The sequence below is a fragment of the Dama dama genome, chromosome 12 (genome assembly GCF_033118175.1).
Source record: "Dama dama isolate Ldn47 chromosome 12, ASM3311817v1, whole genome shotgun sequence".
NCBI lineage: Eukaryota > Metazoa > Chordata > Mammalia > Artiodactyla > Cervidae > Dama > Dama dama.
The window spans coordinates 11,351,040-11,372,898 of NC_083692.1; the positions used below are offsets into that span (position 1 = coordinate 11,351,040).

General features: G+C 45.8%; 1 protein-coding gene across 1 annotated transcript in view; it reads left to right on the forward strand.

Moving 5' to 3' along the window:
• The window catches only part of STON2 (stonin 2), a 166,311-nt gene that overhangs the window by 40,407 nt on the left and 104,045 nt on the right, over nt 1–21,859 (forward strand). The window contains exons 2-3 of the mRNA XM_061156503.1: nt 665–929; nt 3,938–4,222. Coding sequence (XP_061012486.1) covers nt 842–929; nt 3,938–4,222 — 373 coding nt within the window. The 5' untranslated portion in view covers nt 665–841. The remainder of the gene's footprint in view (nt 1–664; nt 930–3,937; nt 4,223–21,859) is intronic.

Here is a 21,859-nt window from a genome sequence, read left to right on the forward strand (position 1 = left end):
AGAAACTATGCTGATTTAATAGGAAAGAACGTGCTTTTATTTTGCCATCTGGTAAAGGAAAGTGAAAGCTCTTTGAAAAATGTTGATATTAGTTTTACAATAATGGTATTATATTATAGAGGAAAATTATTTCCAAAATATAGTAATTGGGAACATTTGAAAATCTGTTTGCTAAAATGTGTGTGATTATTTGTAAATCTGTCTGATGCTGGGAAAGACTGAGGGCAGAAGGAGAAGAGGGCGTCAGAGGATGAGATGGTTGGACGCCACCACTGATGCAATGAACGAGAGTTTGGGCAAACTCTGGGAGACGGTGAGGGACAGCAAGGCCTGGCGTGGTGTAGTCCATGGGGTCACAAAGACCTGGACGTGACTGGGCAGCCGAACAACAATGGCAACAACATTTGTAAATCTGATGTGAAGGCACACGCAGAGCTCTCCATGCTCATGGAAGATATTTCTATCGAGAAGTGTGGGCAAGACAGGGACAGAGAAAGGGAAATAGGTTGGAAACGACCCGGGTCTGCTGCTGGACAGTGTGGCAAGCCCAGATCTGTGTGGCCTGGTTACAATGTGATGGTTATCCCCTGCAATTTTTATTATAATGTGATGGTTATCCCCTGTAATTTTTATTATTTTTTAAAAACAGATTTCTGCTTGGCAGATTAACCAAAGGCAAGAGAGGCTACTCTGTCCGCGTTCTGTGTGCCACTCTCCGCGAGACCCCACGACAGACCCCAGGCCCACGTCCCCTGCACTCCCAGACCCCTGCCCAGCCCCAGACATCGCTCTGGGGTCTGCCTGAGGCCTGCAGTGTGAAGATGCCCAGCACCTTCCTAGCATGACGACCCTGGACCATGTGATCGCCACCCACCAGTCCGAGTGGGTCTCCTTCAATGAGGAGCCACTCTTTCCCATCCCTTCTGAGGGTAAGGAGAGCTTTCACTGCCTACGTGAAAAAATTAACCAAGGACCACACCTGTGTGTTGTGGCTTTTATTGGAGCCTTCTTTCCATGGGGTCTTTTATTTAACATTTTATTTATTTATTTTTGGCCGTGCTAGGTCTTGGTTGCTTTGCACGGGCTTTTTCTAGGCGCGCCCAGCGGGGGCCGCTCTCTCGATAAACCTGCGGTGTGCAGGCTTAGCACTGTGGTGTCTTCTCTTGCTGTGGAGCACGGGCTCAAGGTGCGTGGTGGATTCAGTCCTTGCAGCACGGAGGCTGGTTAGCTGTGGTGTGCGGGCTCTCGAGTGCTGGCTCTGTAGTGCTGGTGCATGGGCTTAGTTGCTCCGTAGCATGTGGAATCTTCCCTGACCGGGGATCAAACCTGTGTCCTCTGCATTGACAGGCAGATTCTTATCCATTGGGCCACCAGGAAGTCCTCAGTAGGATATTGACAAGGAAAAAGTCAGTTTATCATTTCCCTTCATTTCACTTCACTTATCACTTCACTTCCTTATCATTGCTTTCTTCCAATGAACATAAATTCATATTTACCAAGTCCGTGGAATATACAGTCCATAGAATCCTCCAGGCCAGAATACTGGAGTGGGCAGCCTTTCCCTTCTCCAGGGGACGTTCCCAACCCAGGGATGGAACCCAGGTGTCCTGCATTGCGGGCTGATTCTTTACCAGCTGAGCCACAAGGGAAGCCCAAGAATACTGGAGTGGGTAGCCTATCCCTTTTCCAGGGGATCTTCCTGACCCAGGAATTGAACCAGGGTCTCCTGCATTACAAGCTGATTCTTTACCAACTGAGCTGTCAGGGAAGCCCTGAATACAAACTTCCTATTTACCAAGTACTTTACACTCAGTCTTTTTGGTTATTACTCCCAACAGCCATTCAGCTTGTCTCAGTTTTCAAAGGACAGTTGTCAAAAAGACTGACAGGCGCTCGAGCCAGATCCCTTGGGCTGAAATCCTGGCTCCATCATGGATGTGGATAATTGGGCGGATGATTTGTTTACCTCTCTGGGTGGTAGTCCATCTGAGCAATGTGGATAATCACAGTGCCGACCTCAGAGTAGCAGTGAGGATTAAGTGATTAACATATAAAAAACCGCTTACAACCGGGGACGGGCACATGCAGAGAACTCAGTAGTTGTCACTCGTGATCATGGTGAGGGTGGCTAGGTTGACTTCTGTGGGACTGTGCTCAAGGGTGAAGGTCACGGTAGGATGCTGGAGCTTTTTACAGAGCCATGTCAGCTGCTTTTCTTCCATGGCCCCTGCGGCTGCCTCCTGAATCATCCCAGCTTCATTTACAGCACCTGGAAAGTGGAGTTTACGGGCATGCTGTAAGCTTTATAGCCATATGGAGTCCTTGAAACGTGGCCAGTCTGAATTGAGACGCACTATAAACTGGGCTTCCCTGGTGGCTCAGATGGTAAAGAATCTGCCTGCAGTGCAGGAGATCAGGATTTGATCTCTGGGTCGGGAAGATCCCCTGGAGAAGGAAATGGCAGCCCACTCCAGTATTCTTGCCTGGGAAATCCCATGGACAGAGGAGCCTGGCGGGCTACAGTCCATGGGGTCACAAGAGTTAGACACAACTGAGTGACTAACACTTCAAGAAATGTGAAATAGCCACACTGAATTTCGAGGACCTAGTTAAAGTTAAATGTTTCTTTAACAATTTTTTATCATGTGTTGGAATTATACATTTTCAACAAATTGAGTTGAAATACATTATTAAGAATAGTTTCACCTGTTTCTTTTTAATTTTTTAAATATGGCTACTGGAAAATTTAAAGTTACGTATGTGGCCCACCTTTTATTTCTTTGGGACAGCTCTTGTCTAAAGGCTTTGATTACATTCGAGTGGACCAGTTTGTTTGGCTAGTGATGGGAGAAAGGAGTTTCATATGAGTACCTTTATTTTTTAGAAGCTTTCATACAGTAAAATTGATCATTTTTGGTCTACAGTTGATGAATTTTAACACATGTATAGACTGTGTAATCACCACCACAATTGGGGTCAATTCTGTTATTTAAAAACAAATATTGGAAGGCTGTCAACTGTTCCAGGACCAATAAAGTAAAACAAAGCTAGAGGAAGGGTCTCTGTACCATGTTGAGCTGGTCATTAGTGCAGAGTTTGCTTGTGGTGGCCCACAGATGTGTGTCCTCTGGATTGTACACACTTTGAATTGGAGTGTTTTTAGTCCAGACAGAAGGTCTCCTGTTGAGCCACAGTCTCCACCAATCCCTATTGCCTTTTGCTTTTCAATTTGACCCAGTTCTATTTCTTGCTTGGCCTTCGCAACAATTTTTTGTGTGTGACACCCCAAGCACTGAAGTAGATGGTAGGACAAGAACAGTGAATCAGACCAGACTCCCAGTCTTAGCCTGCATGGAGACTGCCGGGGACAACCTTTGTTGTTGTTCAGTCACTAAGTCATGTCCAACTCTTTGCCGCCCCATGGACTGCAGCACGCCAGGCTTCCCTGTCCTTCACTATCTCCCAGAGTTGGCTCAAACTCATTTCCATCGAGCTGGTGATACCATCCAATCATCTCATCCTCTGTCGTCCCCTTCTCCTCCTGCCTTCAATCTTTCCCAGCATCAGGGACTTTTCCAATGCGTCAGTTCTTTGCATCAGGTGGCCAAAGTATTGGAGCTTCAGCTTCAGCATCAGTCCTTCCAATGAATATTCAGGGTTGATTTCCTTTAGGATGGACTGGTTTGTCTGCTTGCCGTCCAAGGGACTCTCAAGAGTTTTCTCCAGCACCACGTCCTAGGGTATAGTTTTCATACATTTTTGGGAAAACACTTCTTTAGCATAGAAGCAGTGGGCATGGCTGTCTCTTTCCTCTCACACCCTGTCATGGTGAGTCCTTTGATCACCCGTTGCCTTTTCTGTTTTTTCCTCCACGAGACAGTCCTGAAGAGTGACCTTCCACCTCTGAGCTGATGGCAGTTTCTGGTATCTGTTTCAGGGGGCCCCAAAGAGCAAGTCCCAGGAGCCTCCTCTTCCTCAGACCAGTCCGAGAGCTCCTCCGGGGAGCACCATGTCTTGGATGGAGGCTCTCAGGACCTTTCCCACTCAGAGCACGATGACTCTTCCGAAAAGCTGGGCCTCATCTCTGAAGCGGCCTCGCCTCCTGGGAGCCCCGAGCGGCGCCCACCTGACCTGGTCTCGGCCATCAGCAGCTGGGTTCAGTTTGAAGATGATGCACCCTGGGCCAGCTCATCACCACCTCCTAAAGAAGCAGGGGGGACAGGTAGGCCAGGTGAGGGGCTGGGGAGGGTTGGGACTGAGGTCTGTGCTTCCCAGGGATGCTTTCCCAAGAGAGGTCTGCAGGGCTGCCAGGATTCTGCTGGGTCTGCTCCAGGACCCTGAGCCTGGCTGCCTAGGAGACAGCAGGCGGAGGTCTCCTCGGGCTTAATTCTGCACCTTGTGTTTCTTAACAGAAGCCTGTGGAAGGATCTGTGTGTTCTGGGCCATTGCTAGCCTTTTACCTTTGTCCCTGGCTGTTCACCTCTCCTTGGAAGGATGCATATGGATTCATCTATTACAGATGGAATTATATTTACTCAGTGTCTAACTTGTAAGCTCCCTCTGGGTAAAACGGATGTCTCTAAAAGTGTGGACCGCTAACCATCTCTGTCAGAGTCACCGGTTACACGTGGATGTTCTTGTACCTCAGACCTTAAGAATCCAGATCTTCAGGGGTGGGGACTGCTGTGAGTGGTCGAGTCTCTGTCTCTGTGGCATTTGAACGGCCAGAAGCTGCGCTGGGAAGCTGTGTGAAGCCAGGGGCTTGGTTAGTTCCCACCCTGGTGAGCTGGCTACTTCTTTTCTTGGGCACTGAAGCTTGCCCACGGTGATTCCACATAAGAGTGATAGCCTGTGGTGCTTGTCTTTCTTTGTGACTAGTCTCGCTTGGTGTGATCATCCCTAGTTGCATCCATGTTGCTGGAAATGGCACTGGTTCATCCTTTTTTACAGCTGAGTTGTATTCCATTGCATATATGTACCACATTAAAAAAAAAAAAAACATACTGGGGCATAGCTGCTTTATCCTGCTGTGTCAGGCTCTGCTGTAGAGCAGAGTGAATCAGCCACATGTATACACACATCCCCTTTTTAATTCCCTTCCCGTTTAGGTGACCACAGATCACCAAGCATGCAGCAACGTGCTCTGGAAGCACTGGGTATGGGCTTCCCTGGTAGCTCAGATGGTGAAGGATCTGCCTGCCATGCAGGAGACATGGGTTTGATCCCTGGGTCGGGGAGATCCCCTGGAGGAGGGACTGGCGACCCACTCCAGTATTCTTGCCTGGAGAATCCCACGGACAGAGGAGCCTGGCAGGCTGCAGTCCATGGGGTCGCAAAACGGTCAAACCCGACTGAGCTGACTGACCGCGGAGCCCCGGGTGGAGTTCTCATTAGTTACCGACTTTATCCTTAGTAGCCCCCACCGCTTGATTATCTGGTAGTTCTGTCGTGCAGAAGTCTGACGTGGGTGTCACCGAGCTGAATCAAGCTGCCGATCTGCGTTCCTGGCAGCAGGCCCTGGGGAAGCCTCTGGAGGCTGCCCGTGTCCCTGACGCGTGGCCGCTCCCTCAGTCTCCAGACACAGCTATGTGGCTTTTCTCTGTGCCTTTCTTCTGCTGTCAGGTCGTCCCCTGGCTGACTGCTGCCTTCCTCTCCTGCTTCTAAGGGCCCTTGTGATGATGTTGGGCCCACCAGGATAATCCAGGATAATTTGCCCGTCTCCAGGTTTTTTAACCTAATCACTTCTGCAAAGGCTCTTGCCACGTAAGACGACTTTGTCACAGGTTCTGAGGATTAGGACGTAGACATGTTTGTGGGGGAGCAAACATTTTGTCTACCACAGAAACCTAGAAAAAGGGATGTTTTTCTCTCGGATTAAATGGTGTGCTTGTTTGGATTTTTTAAAACAATCCCTTTGTTTTTCACATGGGTTTTCAACATCATTAAACACAACTTTAAGCAAATATCAAGCATGATTCTATCATATAACATTTTCATTTCTACATGACAATTTGCACATTGGTATATTTTCTGGTATTTAAGCATCATTTTTTCTCAGTGAATTGTTGGTGAAAAACCCATGACACTCAGAGCAGCGTGGATGAAATGACAGGTCCAGACAGGCTTCCCAGTCTGGCTGGAGGGAGGATTTAACCTTTACTGAACACCTAACACCAAGACAGTGAGCTAAGCATTTGTGGGTCTGGGAAAAGTCACTGAACACAGGGCAATGAATAGATACAGAAGGGTTTTTTTTTTAAGTTTTTTTTTTTTTTTTTTATGTAGACCATTTTAAAAGCCTTTGCTGAGTTTGTTACAATATTGCTTCTGTTTTATTATGTTTGCTTTTTTGGGCCATGAGGCCTATGGGATCTTAGTCCCCCAACCAGGGCTCACACCCAAACCCCCTGCGTTGGAAGGCGAAGTCCCAGCCACTGGACTGCCAGGGGAGTCCCAGTAGGTTTGTTTTTCATGTTACATTTACTAAATATTTACTCTCTCGGGCACAGTGCTCAGAGCTTTACTACGTCATCTCATGAGCTCTTTACAAGAGTCATAGGAGGAAGGTATTTAATATTATATTCGTAGTACCCGTGAGGAGACTGGGACAGATAGTGGTTTGGGAATATGCTCACAGTTAGATGCTAGGAAGTGGCAAGAGAGAGGTTTCTCACCAGGCAGACTGGCCGCAGGACCTTTGAACAGCCTAGGGGTGCTCTGTGTGGTATATTTGCATCGATCTTCCTGCTACTGAGATAGATTCCTTTGCTGCCTCATTTCCAGGAGACAACTGAGGCGAGAAATGAAGCGGGGGCAGGTTTCCTCCGCTCCGTTGCCCTAAAATGGCCCTGCCGGCTTGATCACTGATTATTTTCAAAGCATTCAGATTCTTTCACATCTTGCCCATACCTTGAGCTTTGAAGATTTCCTAATTGCTCAGAACTGTTTATACGACAGATGGATCAATTTGCTTTGACTCTTCACTGCTTGTTTCTGCAACGCTAACTTTGGAGTTAGTCATAATTTTGTTGGGGCAGTCTGACTGAGGAGGATCTTAGCTCGTTATGGATAATGGTTTTGACCTTTAATGGTTTTAACCTTTAAATCATTAAAACCTTATCCTTTAAGGCAGCAATTTTCAAAGTTTGATCTATAGATTTCTGGGTTTTCCTAAGACCCTGTCAAGGGATGTGTGGGACCAAAAGTATTTTCATAAGAAGTCTAAGATGCTTTTTGCCTTTTTTATTATGTTGACATTTGCATTAGTAGTGTAAAAGTAATGGCAAATAAACTTTTGGCTACTGCGTACATATAGTAAAAGATAAACGTAATTTCATTATTAAATCCTTGGCAAAGTGGTAAAGACTAATTTTATTAAATCTGGATTCTTAAATACATCTTTTTACTATTCTCTGTGATAAACTGGAAAATATATATAAAACATTTGTGCTGTATATCAAGATATAATGGTTGTCTTTAAGAAAAATAAAGATCTTGAAAAATTAGGCCTCAAAAATATTTTAATTAAAAAAATAAATTTAAAAGCCAAAATTATTTTGAAATTACTTGAAAAAGTAAAAAAACAATGCCAAAAAAATCCTTAATGAACAAAATATCAGCATTTTAAAGACTAAAGACAAAAATCCAACTAAAACCTGAATGACTGCCATACTTTACCTAATCCTAGTTCTTTTTCTGGTAAAATTCTGTGTTCAGAAATAGATAGCTAGCCTGTAGGCTGCAGCTGGCTGATTCTATATTTTTTAAATGTTGTATTTAAAATATTATTTAATCACTGAGTTATTTAAGTTCTCTCTTAAATTTTGTGCCCACAGTGAGCGCCTCCTTTGCCTCACCTTTCTGCTAGCCTTGCATTGTACTAAGGACAGGGGATTTATTGATGTTACTAGAGAACAAATCAAGAAATGACAAACTTTGAAATGTGTTGAAAGCATGATTTTGGCCTAAAACATTGGCTCAGACATTCATTACTAATTTCATCTGTTTCCACGGATGAACATTTAGTTGAGCTCTGTGGAGGTAGGACTCTCCTCTGCAGAAAAGTCCATCAGCTGGTTTCCTAGCAGACGTGAGCCCAGACGTGTAGGGTCAGGCCCACCTCAGCCGGTGTTTCTAACTCAGGGACCCAAGGACCCTGGAGGACTGTGCAGAGCTGCAGGGCGGCAAAGAAAATGGTAATAAATCCAAGGACCCTTGTATATATGTACCACATCTTCTTCATCCATTCCTCTGTTGGTGGGCATTCAGACTGATTCCGTGTCCTGGCTATATTGTACATAGGGTTGCCACAAACATTACTCAGCCATGAAAAGGAATGCTGCTGCTGCTGCTGCTAAGTCGCTTCCGTCGTGTCCGACTCTGTGCAACCCCATAGACAGCAGCCCACCAGGCTCCTCTGTCCCTGGGATTCTCCAGGCAAGGAAAGGAATGACATTGGGTCATTTGCAGAGACGTGGACGGACCTAGAATCTGTCACTCAGAGTGAAGTAAATCAGAAAGAGAAAAGCAAATGTATAATATTGCTTATGTGTGGAATCGAGAAACATGATACAGATGAACTTATTTGCAGAGCAGAACTAGAGATGTAGAGAACAAGTTTATGGATACCAAAGCGGGGGAAGGGGAGGTGGAATGGATTGGGAGATTGGGATTGGCATATATATATACCACTATGTATAAAATAGATAACTAAGGAGAGCCTACTGTATAGCACAGGAAACTCTACTTAGTGCTCTGTGATGACCTCAATGGGAAGGAAATCATAAAAGAGGGGATATATGTATACATTGGAAACATGCGAGGGCTTCCCTGATAGCTCAGTCAGTAAAGAATCTGCCTGCAACATAGGAGACCTGGGTTCGATTCCTGGGTCGGGAAGATCCCCTGAAGAAGGAAATGGCAACCCACTCCAGTACTCTTGCCTGGAAAATCCCATGGACAGAGGAGCCTGGTGGACTACAGCCCATGAGGTCGCAAGAGTCGGGCACGACTTAGTGACTAAACCGCCATCACCACCATACCTTGGAAAAGACCCTGATGCTGGGAAAGATTGAGGTGGGAAGAGAAGGGGACGACAGAGGATGAGATGGTTGGATGGCATCACCCACTCAATGGACGTGAGTTTGAGTAGGCTCCGGGAGTTGGTGATGGACAGGGAGGCCTGGCGTGCTGCAGTCCATGGGCTCGCAGAGTGGGACACGGCCGAGCGACTGGACTGAACTGATACATATGTGTACGGGTGATTCGCTTTGTTGTACTGCGGAAACGAACACAGCATGGTAAAGCAAGTATATTCCAATAAAGAGTAAAAAAAATCCAGGAGCCCTCTCTTGACTCTCTTGCCCATCACGGAACCTACCAAGTAAAGGATTGCCAGGTATATCCCTGTTACCCCAACCAGCCTCATCAGCTAGACCAGCTCCTTCATGGGTTTCCTCACATAAACTGTGTTTAACAGTAAGGAAGAGTGAGGGGTTGGTAGAGCTCAGGTCAGGGGACTGGCAGGAGAAATGAGGCTTCAGTCCACTCAACACAGGTGATGCAGACATCTCCCCAGCTTCCATCCTGGAGGCCGTTGAGCAGCTCAGGGTTTAATTTGGATCCAAAAGGTTCTGGTACTTGTGCTGTGTCAGCGATATCACATTCATTAAGTGCAGGCATTTCACTGCAATAACGCACCGTTTTACAGCAAGTATCTTCACCTGATAGAAACAGACTGAGGCTTCTTGTAGTCACTGCTGCTGGCTCGGTTCTTTGGGTAATACTGAGTTTTCCTGGTGTGGTAGCCTGAATGGTGGGCCCTACAGACATCAGGTCCTAGGCCCTGGAACCTGTAAACCTTGTCTTATTTGTAGAAGGGATTTTTGCTCCTGGATTAAGCTAAATATTTTGAGAGAAGGAAATCATGCTGGATTATCTGGGTGGGTCCTCAGTATAATCATACATAAATAAGAGAGACATGGAAGGAGTGTTGCTCACGTAGAGAAGGCAGTGTGAAGGTAGAACAGAAAGGCATTTGAAGATGCTGGCCCTAGGACTGGCGTGAGGAGACCGTAGCCACAGAAAGCCAGCGGCCACCAGATGCCAGAAGACACAAGGACCAGATTCTCTCCTCGAGCCCCTGGAGGAAGCCTTGCCCTGTTGACATCTTAACTTTGGCCCAGTGATTCTGAGCTCAGACTTCTAGCTTCCAGAACTACGAGAGAACAACTTTCTGCTGTTTGAATACACCAGGTTTTTGGTATAGCAGCCATAGTTACTTTAAATATCAAGTTTTTAAAATATTTTCCCCACTTTCTTTCCCTCCCTCCACTTTTTTTTTTTTTTTTTTTACTTAAAACAATCTCTTGTTTAACTTGCTTGCCTTTTCTTTTATTTGTTGGAGCGTAATTGCCTTACAGGGTTGTGTCTGTGCGGTACAACATTGTCAATCAGCCGTGTTGTTCAGTCACTCAGTCGTGTCTGACTGCGACCCCATGGACTGCAGCAGGCCAGGCTCCTCTCTCCTCCTCTCCATTATCTCCAGATAGGTGGTCCTATCTAACTGTCTCATCCTCTGCCCTCCCTTCTCCTCCTGCTTTTCGATCATTAGGGTCTTTTCTAAGGAGTTGGCTCTTCGCATCAGGTGGCCAAAGTATTGGATCTTCAGCTTCAGCAACAGTGCTTCCAATGAACACCCAGGACTGATTTCCTTTAGGATGGACTGGTTGGACCTCCTTGCAGTCCAAGGGACTCTCAAGAGTCTTCTCCAACACCACAGTTCAAAAGCATCAATTCTTCAGTGCTCAGCCTTCTTTATGGTCCAACTCTCACATCCATACATGACTACTGGAAAAACCATAGCTTTGATTATACGGACCTTTGTCAGCAAAGTGATATCTATTTCTGCTTTTTACTAAGCTCTCTAGGTTGGCCATAGCTTCTCTCCCAAGGAGCAAGTGTCCATACGTATACATCTACACCCTCCCTCTCTAGGTGGAGGCAGGCTGAGAGCGAGTCAGGCTGGTCTAGGGGAGCACCTCTAATAGGGCAGGCCATTTATCAAGCTCATGTTCCGTGGTAGCCACAATGCTTTCCCCTCAAAGTTTACAGCCCCATGCATGCAGGCAGGGTGTGATGTTCCACCAGAACAAAGTTTCCATGGAAACTGATTTTTTGACTTCAGCCCTCTTCCCAGTCACATAAGCATCACCCATGGAAATGGCCTCTTACCTATAATGTGATTGTAGTTTCTCGGTTTATTCCCATTTTATTCCTCACATCTGTCCTGTTTGCTTCTAGCAAATGCCTAGCACTTTCCAACCCGCTGTCTTTGTGTCAGGAAAAAAGGGAAAAATGTGTGTTTTGGACTCATCCTATGTAGCCTCTCTACTAATATCCTTTTATAAGAAAAAGGATGATCTTGGCCTCAGAGAAATAGGTGGGAGGATGACAGAGGAGGACTGATGAGTGCCTGGATTCCTGGAAGCAAAAAAGTGGAGCCTTACTCCTCCAGCTTGTCTGGTACCTTAACATCCTGGCTTGCAAAGAGAAGTTGGGAAAGAAACAATCACAGGGGAGTCTGTAGAGAGAAATGTTCCCTGGGACAGTCCTTTCCCCTCCCCCAGTCCCTACCCTCCCAAAACCCCACAAAAGAATTTCTCTTTTAAGTGGTGCCACCTAAGAATAAAGCCAAGGGGGCATTGGCTTTTATCCTGGCAGGAGAATGTGCAATTTGCCTTCATTAAAATGCAGGAGGCTGTAGGCAGGGAAAGGAAGGGACAAAGAGGCTGTCAGTAGTGGTAAATCTCTTATTTTTGTGGCATTTAAATGCCAGAAGCTGCACTGGGGACTTAGAGGAGCCAGAGAGTGGTTTGTCCCCACCCTGGTGACCTGGCTACTTAATTTATTGTTCACCGACCACTGATGCATACCCAGGGTGACTGAATAACTAGGAGCAACAGCTAGAAGGGAAAACACATCCAGAAATGCTTAAATCCATCAAGGAGACAACTTTCTTTTGGACTTCAACTAGGGCAAATGTGAAGTAAGTGCCATCATGGTTGGTCTGGGAAAAAGGGGCTATGTGATCTTTTTCAGAAAAATATGAATAAAATCAGTTGAATGACAGAACCTTTCTATAAACACATATATAGGAAAGAATGGGCACCAGTTCTTTGGACCTGATGATGCTAGGAATGAAAGGGCATATAAAATCATGCCTCTTGAATATTTTGTAAAAGTTGTTTCCTCTGTTAAAACCCGTGAAATTTGGTGAAGGCCAAATGTGAAATTCACATATCTGACTTAAGATCAGTTTGGCTCAAGTCATGTTGATAAATATTCTCTTTGTGTATGTGTGTGTGTGTGTGTGAGTGAGTATGTTCTCAGTTGTGTCCTACTCTTTGTGACCACATGGACTGTAGCCCACCAGGCTCCTCTGTCTCACAGGCTTATCCAGGCAAGAACATGTAGTGGGTTGTCGTTTTCTCTTCCAGGGGATCTTCCTGACCCAGGCAATGAACCCAAGTCTCCTGCATCTTCTGCTTTTGCAGGGGCATTCTTTGGCTTCCCTTGTGGCTCAGCTGGTAAAGAATCATCTACCTGCAATGCAGAAGACCTGGGTTCAGTCCCTGGGTTGGGAAGATCCCCTGGAGAGGGGAAAGGCTACCCGCTGCAGTATTCTGGCCTAGAGAATTCCATGAACTGTATAGTCCGTGGGGTTGCAAAAATTCAGACATGACTGAGCAACTTTCACTTCACTTCTTTATCCCTGGGCCACCTGGAAGCCCAAATATTCTCTTTCAGTTCAGTTCAGTTCAGTTGCTCACTCATGTCTGACTCTTTGTGACCCCATGGACTACAGCACACCAGGCCTCCCTGTCCATCACCAACTCCCAGAGTTTACCCAAACTCATGTCCATTGAGTTGGTGATGCCATCCAGCCATCTCATTCTCTGTCGTCCCCTTCTCCTCCTGCCCTTAATCTTTCCCAGCATCACGGTCTTTTCCAATGAGTCAGCTCTTCACATCAGCTGACCAAAGTATTGGAGTTTCAGCTTCAACATCAGTCCTTCCAATGAACACCCAGGACTGATCTCCTTTAGGATAGACTGGCTGGATCTCCTTGCAGTCCAAGGGACTCTCAAGAGTCTTCTCCAAAACCACAGTTCAAAAGCATCAATTCTTAAGCGCTCAGCTTTCTTCACAGTCCAACTCTCACATCCGTACATGACCACTGGAAAAACCATAGCCTTGACTAGACGGACCTTTGTTGGCAAAGTAATGTCTCTGCTTTTTAATATGCTGTCTAGATTGGTCATAACTTTTCTTCCAAGAAGAAAGCATCTTTTAATTTCATGGCTGCAGTCAACATCTGCAGTGATTTTGGAGCCCCCCAAAATAAAGTCTCTCCCTGTTTCCATTGTTTCCCCATCTATTTGCCATGAAGTGATGGGACTGGATGCCACTATCTTAGTTTTCTAAATGTTAAGCTTTAAGCCAACTTTTTCACTCTCCTCTTTCACTTTCAATATATTCTCTTTAGGTTTTTTATTAGAATATTTAATGTCCAGTAGTCATGTTTGGATGTGAGAGTTGGACCATAAAGAAAGCTGAGTGCCGAAGAATTGATGCTTTTGAACTGTGGTGTTGGAGAAGGCTCTTGGGAATCCCTTGGACTGACTCATTGGAAAAGACCCTGATGCTGGGTAAATCCCAGGAGTTGGTAATGGACAGGGAGTTGGACACGACTGAGTAACTGAACTGAATGTCAGACACTTACACTTTGGACTTAAATTAGCATAGGAATACTGTTCACATGTTGGAAATATTGTTCTGGTTTGAAAATGCTGTGTGATCAGTCTGAATTACATGGTGAAAATTGTCAAAAAAGAAACTTAACTGAAAGCTTATTTGCTGAACTCTGAAGTAAGTGCATAGATAGTTTGTTAAACCATGAGAGAAACCAAGGTGCTTTTTTTTTTCTGATGGATGTGTTCAAAGCAAAATTGAATGTTTATGTTTTTCTCTCAAAAAAATATTTTTGAAAATGGATCTACACCCGCGTGTGTTTTATTCCCATGTTGTGCTTTAGCAGTAGTGTTTCCGAGGTGGGTTAGTTGCACAGTTTTCCTAACTTAGTGTTTTTGCCTCCTTAGACTTCTAAATTCTGCCACACACCAGGAGGAATGTAGAGGTCAGCTTTGCTGTCACCTAAAATTGTTACAAAGATTGTTTCAGAGACAATGCCAGTGTGCATTTTCAGGTGTGTGGGTGTGCTTAGAATATGTTTGCAAATGCATGCAGGCAAGTTGAAAGAGCAAAGTTCACCCCCGAAATGTAAAAAAAAGAAAAAAATTAAGGCGTTATTATCCGCAGGAAGCTTCCTGTTCACTCATCGTGCTGTGCACTGACCTTCTTCCAGGGACACAGCGATTTGTGGCAAGGCCAAGGCCAAGGCTGAATCGGACCCATTATGCGGATCCTGTGGGATACGCATAATTACAAACATGAAAAAAAAAAGCCTTGATTTCCGGAATCTTTGTTTCCCCTGTCCTTCAAATGTCTTCCCTCAGAGCTTGGACTGAGGCCTTCCCATTGTGTCTGGGAGGGCGGGGGGAAGCTAAGTCTTTCTGTCCAGAGAAAGACCCACTTGTTTGGGGGAGGACCAGAGATGATGTCAGCCATGTAAGAGGGTGACAGCTGAGAGGCCTGAAGAAGAGGCGCCCAGCGGTCAGTTCTGTGAGGTTGTTTGCTCTGCCTGCTGGGGGTGAGTGGTGGGCAGGGGTGGGGTAAGATCCCAGCCATTTGGTGAATATGGAGGCCAGGTGCCCCACAAGGCTTGCATGTTTCCTCTTCTGGACCCAGGGGGTCTTGCTTTCTTTAATACCCTGCGTGGTTCTTCTCTGCTTGTAAAGGTAATTCATGAGCTATAAAGGTAATTCGTGAGCTTCCTGGACTCCACCTCAGACCCGGGATGCTCTCAGGAATGAGACGGGCAGGGCCTCTCCCGCCGCTCCCCGGAGTGCCTTTCCGCTCCTGCGGCTCCCTCAGCCTTTGAAGCTCTCCCCCTACATGTTCTCCCCGATCTCTGCTCAGCACCCGCGCCCTCCAGCTGCTCTCTGTGTCTTCATCCTTTTTTTAAACTGAGGCCCTCACTTGTGTTTCTTTAAATTTGTACTTGTCCCTTTATTGGCCCTGCCCCGTCGTCTTGCCGGGCCTTCTCTGGTTGCGGTGTGCGGGCTTCTCCTGGCAGTGGGCTCTCGTGCTGCGGAGACCAGCTCAAGGCTTCAGAAGCTGTGGCACATGGGCTTAGTTGCCCCAGAGCATGAGGGAACTTCCCAGACCAGGGATCGAACCCATGTCCCCTGCCTTGGCAGGCGGATTCTTAACCCCTGGACCACCAGGGAAGGCCCTTAAGTGTCTCTGCCTGAAATTGGGCTGTGTGCTTATTTGTCTACTGTCTCTTTTTCCCACTAGAGAAAAGGGACTTTGTCTCATCTACTCTTTATCCCAGAACATGGTACATGGAACGTAATAGGTGCCCCCTTTGTATTTGCTGGATTAATGAATGAAAAGATGAAAGGTGGAGATGAAATCTTTTGCAGAAGGACTCCTGTTTATGTGGGTAATGAGCTGTTAGGTAGAACTTGAAGGATGATCTCTTCAGTTAATCACAGTAAAGTGATTTTTTGTGTTGTTATTATCAGTTGTTTGATTTCCCATTGTTGTGCACACAGTGCATATATCCACCTACCACATATGTACACATAAAATCCACAGACATAGCATATACATATAACGTGTACTCATACACATAGTAACACACATTTACATATATACACATAGTAATATACATTTACATACATACACATAACATATCCACTGACATTTATGCACACACATGCATGTTACATATACACCTAGCGTAACATGTTCATACTGTATTAAAACCCCAATGTTCTCCTCTTCCAGAGAATATTCTAGCTCGCCCAGGGAGCCATGTGGCCCATCTCACCCTCACCCTCAGTGTGGGACGCAGAACACAATGAGCTGCCCAAGCATGCGTTAATTAACTAGTTCATTCATGCAAAGCATATTTAGGTGCTGGGAATGCATTATGAGAAAGTTGGACACAGTCCCTCTCCTGCCCAAGCTGAGGTTACCTAACAGTCAGGTACTCTATTTCCCACGAAGCCTTCTGGGGTGAGCCAAAGCTCCTCTGAACCCGTCCTGGGGCCGCCGCTTTGTATCGCGAGCTAAGAAAGCCGCAAATGAAGAGTCAAATGAGACTTATTTTGTGTTCGTGGATAAGTGTGTTTATAACATTGGAGAAATCATTTAGCCCTTGTTAGTGAACTTCTAACTAGAAGCAGAAAGTGGAAGACTCTAGCCGAGGTAACCTTGGCTCTCCTGATCTGGCGTGTCTGTCCAGGCCACCTTCAAATCTCAGCGGATGATAAGCAGGAAAAAAAAAAAAAAAACAGTCTGGAAGATATTACTCTCTAATGCATTAAAGAACCTTTTGATGAAAGTGAAAGAGGAGAGAGAAAAAGTTGGCTTAAAGCTCACCATTCAGAAAACTAAGATCATGGCATCTGGTCCCATCACTTCATGGCAGATATATAGGCAAACAGTGGAAACTGTGGCTGACTTAATTTTGGGGGGCTCCAAAATCACTGCAGATGGTGATTGCAGCCATGAAATTAAAAGACGCTTACTCCTTGGAAGGAAAGTTATGACCAACGTAGACAGCATATTAAAAAGCAGAGACATTGCTTTGTCAACAAAGGTCCGTCTAGTCAAGGCTATGGTTTTTCCAGTGGTCATGTATGAATGTGAGAGTTGGACTATAAAGAAAACTGAGCGCTGAAGAATTGATGCTTTTGAACTGTGGTATTAGAGAAGACTCTTGGACTGCAAGGAGCTCCAACCAGTCCATCCTAAAGGAGACCAGTCCTGGGTGTTCATTGGAAGGACTGATGCTAAAGCTGAAGCTCCAATATTTTGGCCACCTAATGTAAAGAGTTGACTCATTTGAAAAGACCCTGATACTGGGAAAGATTGAGGGCAGGAGGAGAAGGGGATGACAGAGGATGAGATGGTTGGATGGCATCACCGACTCAATGGACATGAGGTTGAGTAAACTCTGGGAGTTGGTGATGGACAGGGAGGCCTGGCCTGCAGCGGTTCATGGGGCCGCAACAAGTCCGACACGACTGAGTGACTGAACTGAACTGAGTAAACATTAAAGTATAAATAAAGGACATGACATCAAAGTGTATATAAGTTTTTGAAATTTCAGCCTACTCAGGATTCCAGGGGATAAAAAGAGAGAAGAGTATTTGCTGTATTAATTGTTTCAGCTGGTGACTTGTTGTGCCCTGTTCAGCCGTGTCTGACTCTTTTGGACTCTGTGAACTGTCGCCCACCAGGCTCCTCTGTCCATGGGATCCCCCAGGCAAAAATACTAAAATGGGTTGCCATTCCCTTCTCCAGGAAATGTTCCTCACCCAGGGATCCAACCCGCCTCTCCTACATTTCCTGCATTGCAAGGCGGATTCTTTACCTGCTGAGCCATCAAGAAAGCCCTGATAGCTTGTTTATTATTTATTCAATCAATGGAGCTTTGAGCCGCCACTTTGGGCCAGTCGCTGTTCAAGGCACTGGGGATACAGTGGGAAGTCCTGCCTTGTGGAACATCCATTCTGCTGGAGAAGCCACAGCAGAAACTGGATTGAGAAGTAGATATATGTGTGCCAGATGATGTGTTAAGTGGGAAGAGGAGGAAAATGAGGCAAAGAAAGGGAGTCGGGTGAGAGAGGATATAAAATTCATAGAAGGTCTGGGAGTGGCTCTGAGCATTATCTTTGGCATGAAGACTTGAGGGAAGTGAGGCCTGAGCCTTGCAGAAACTGGGGAAGGAGTCTTCTAGGAGGAAGGAACAGCAAGTGATGGGACCCTGAGGAGGTGGCCCTGGTTGTGTTGTGTGATTCAAGTGGAATGAATGTGGGAGAAGTTCGAGAAGGCGGCGAGTCAGAGCAATTGTGGGGTCTCAGATGGCGTAGGTTTCTAAGGGCACAGTGAGGACGTGGACCTTGACTGTGGGTAAGGAGGAAAGCTGTGGGAGGGTGTTGCACCCGAGGTGTGGTGTGAACGCCCTAGGCTTGCACACACAGGTGATTCTGTTCACACTGGGGGGCTGCTGTGGGGAGACCAGACTGAGAGGAGGAGGGTAAATGGAGAAGTGGGGAGACCAGGCGCAGCCACTGGGATGACCCCGGAGAGGACGGGGTCTGGGATCGGGGTGGTAGCTTGGAGACGGTGGGAAGTGATTGGATTTCAAGTGTCCTTTGAAGGTTGCATTAACAGAAGCTGTGAGGGACCAAAGGTGGGAAGAATCAAGGTGTCCTTCTGAACTTCTCAAAGGGAGAGGGAGCTGGTGTGGAAGGGAGAAGAGGAACTTAGTTTCCAGCTTGTAGAGATCTCAGTCAAGATTTCAAGCGGCTTTGGATAAAAGTTTAGGTCTGGAAGTAGCAACTGCCACTTAACCCTGTTTGGGGCTTCCCTGGTAGCTCAGACAGTAAAGAATCCGCCTGCAATGCGGGAGACCTGGGTTCAATCCCTGGGTGGGGAAGATGCCCTGGAGAAGGGAATGGCAACGCACTCCAGTATTCTTGCCTGGAGAATTCCGTGGACAGAGGAGCCTGGCGGGCTACAGTCCATGGGCTCGCAAAGAGTCAGACAGGACTGAGCGACTAATCACCCTTTTGAAATACTTCCTTTGTGCCAAGCATTTTGCCAAGTGCTTCGTCAGTATTAGCCTAATGCGTTTATGAGGGGGGCACTGTTTTCTGTTCCATTTTACAGGTGAAAACTCAGAAGAACAGATGTATTGAGTAACTTGCTCCAGGCTACAGGGCTGAATGCGCAGCAGGCAGTCTGGATCCAGAGTCCTTACGTACAACCCCATAGAAAAGGAGAGAAGGCAGATTTCTGTCTTTGTTTCTCTGTATTCCTTGCGGATCAGATGTGAAGCATCGTGATGACAGCAACCTGCTGCTCACTGGCCTAGCTGTCAGAGGTCTGGTCTTCCTCTGGGAGAAGAGTCAACTCGAGACTGAGAACTTTCTCTCACTGTTCAACTGATCTTGTGGCCTAAGGATATTCAATCCAGAAACTAATTACCATGATATATTCAAATTTGCTAGGCTGATAAATAAAGTGTATGAGACCAAATGAGAACAGATGGTAGGATGTAGAGACATCGCCTCTCCCAGCTACTTTGGTTTTTGTTGTTCAGTCCCTCAGTCGTGTCTGACTCTTCGTGACCCCACGGACTGCAGCACGCCAGGCTCCTCTGTCCTCCACCGTCTCCTGGAGTTTGCTCAAATTTATGTCCATTGAGTTGGTGATGCTATCTAACCGTCTCATCTTCTGTTGCCTCTTCTCCTCCAGCCCTCAATCTTTTCCACTGTGTCGGCTCTTTGTATCAGGTGGTCGAAGGATTGGAGCTTCGGCTTTAGCATCAGTCCTTTCAATGAATATTCAGGGTTGATTTCCTTTAGGATTGACTGGTTTGATCTCCTTACAGTCCAGGGGACTCTCAAGAGTCTTCTCCCGGCTTCATTATTCTTAGTTTTTCTTTCGAGGGAAATTTGAGAGTTTTAGCTAACAAACATAAAGAAGCTGTATCTGGGGACTTCCCTAGTGGTCCAGTGGCTAAGACTCCGCACTCCCAATGCAGGGGGGATGGATTTGATCCCTAGTCACGGGAGTAGATACCACATGCCACAACTAAGAGTTCAAACACTGCAGCTAAAGATCCCGCATGCCACAATGAAGACCTGGTGCAGCTAAATAAATAAATATGGAAGAGCTAATGTGAAAATACAAATAGTTAAAATAAATTCCTTTCTTGAATAGTCTTTTGATATGTGGCTTTAATAAGCTTTATTAACTACTGAATAAACACAAAGGATCATATTTAAAGCGTGTGTTAAATTACAAAGGATGACAGTACTACCCACCACCCAGTTTAATAAATAGAACACTGTCATCACTCAGAAGCCCTCTGTTTCCCCACTGATCATGGCATCCTTTTACTAGACATTCACTTCCCTCTGTCATCCTCTTCCTGGGTTTTATGATAACTGCTCTACTTTTCTTAACAGCTTTCCTGCACACGCATCTCAAATGATGGAATTGCATTTCATCTGTTTGTGAACCTTACGTAAGTGGAATAATACTGTATGTGTTATCCTGTGGCCGACTCCTTTTACACTTTATTTATGAGGTTTTTCGGTTTCATTACCTGTAGGTATAGTGTTTATTGCAGTGTATTCCATCTTAGTGAAAGTGGAAGTCTTTCAGTTGTGCCTGACTCTTTGCGACCTCATGGACTATGCAGTCCTTGGAATTCTCCAGGCAGGAATACTGGAGCGGGTTGCCATGCCCTCCTCCAGGGAATCTTCCCCACCCAGGTCTCCTGCGTGTGGGTGGATTCTTTACCAGCTGAGCCACCAGGGAAGCCCATTCCATCTTAGTGATATTCCACAGTTCATTCACCCGTGCTGCGTGATGGATATTGTAGTTATTCTACTTTGGGGCAATTAGGAACGTGTTTCTCTGAGCGTGTGTTTTGTCTTTTCAGTGAGCACACCTCTCCTAGTGAACACGTGCAAGTGCAAGTGATTCTCTTGTTTAAAAATGTCTGAGGGAGCTGCTGTGCGCGGGTGCGTTTATCTTCCACTCGATCAGATGACTTTAAGAGCAGCCCGTTTTCTGCGGGGCTTCCAGCTGACTTTCCTACCAGCCGCACAGAAAAGCTGCCTTGGCTCCACTGGGACTGTACGGGGATGGTCATGTGTCACTATTTTTGTCCCAGGGAGGCAGGGAGGAAGGGAAGGGTGAAGAGCAATGATAGCTCATGTGGTTTTAATCTGCATTTCCTAGATTACGAATGAGGTTGAGTGCTTTTTTTCTTCCTCCCTTTGCTTTACTTTTTCTTCCATTTAGTTTTTTCTTTTCATAAAATGCCTCTTTGAGAGTATTTTTTGACGGTATTTCCCTTTTCCTTGCTGATTTCTAGGAGTTCCCTGTGGACACGATGTGTGGCCGATTCTTATCTCCTTCCCTGTGGGTAGTCTCTTTACTCTTTGTGTTTGCTTAGTCGCTCTGTCGTGCTCGGCTGTTTTGCAACCCCATGGACTATAGCCCGCCAGGCTCCTCTGTCCATGGGATTCTCCAGGCAAGAATACTGGGGTGGGTTGCCATTTCCTTCTCCAGGGGATCTTCCTGACCCAGGGATCGAACCCGAGTCTCCTGTGTCTCCTGCATCGCAGGCAGATTCTTTACCTGCTGAGTCTTTGGGGAAGCCCCCTTTTACTCTTTATGGTGACTTTTCATGAAAAGAAGTTCTTCATTTTAGTGATATGAAATTTGTTTATTTTTCTTTTATGCTTGCTGCTTTCTTGGTCTCAGTAAAGAAAATCTTTCACTACCCCCAAAATCATGACCACATTAAGCTGTTTGGTTGGCCAAAATGTTCGTTTGGAGTTTCCATAAGCTGTAATGGATCTTTTTGGCCAGCCCAATATATGCCTCTAAAGAACATCTTATGTAGCCTTTCACACTTTGACATTCAGCCCACTTAGAACTGATTTTTCTGTATAGTGTAGAGTAGGAATCTAATTTCATTTTTGCCTTATAGTAGCATATTTTTCTTATTTCTATCATTTTATTTTAATGTATATTTACAAGTGCATTTATATTATTAAAATTTTTATTTCATTCACATCTAAAATGTGTGATTCTGCTTCCTAGAAGGGAAGAAAGGCCATGCTAGAATTTTGATTGA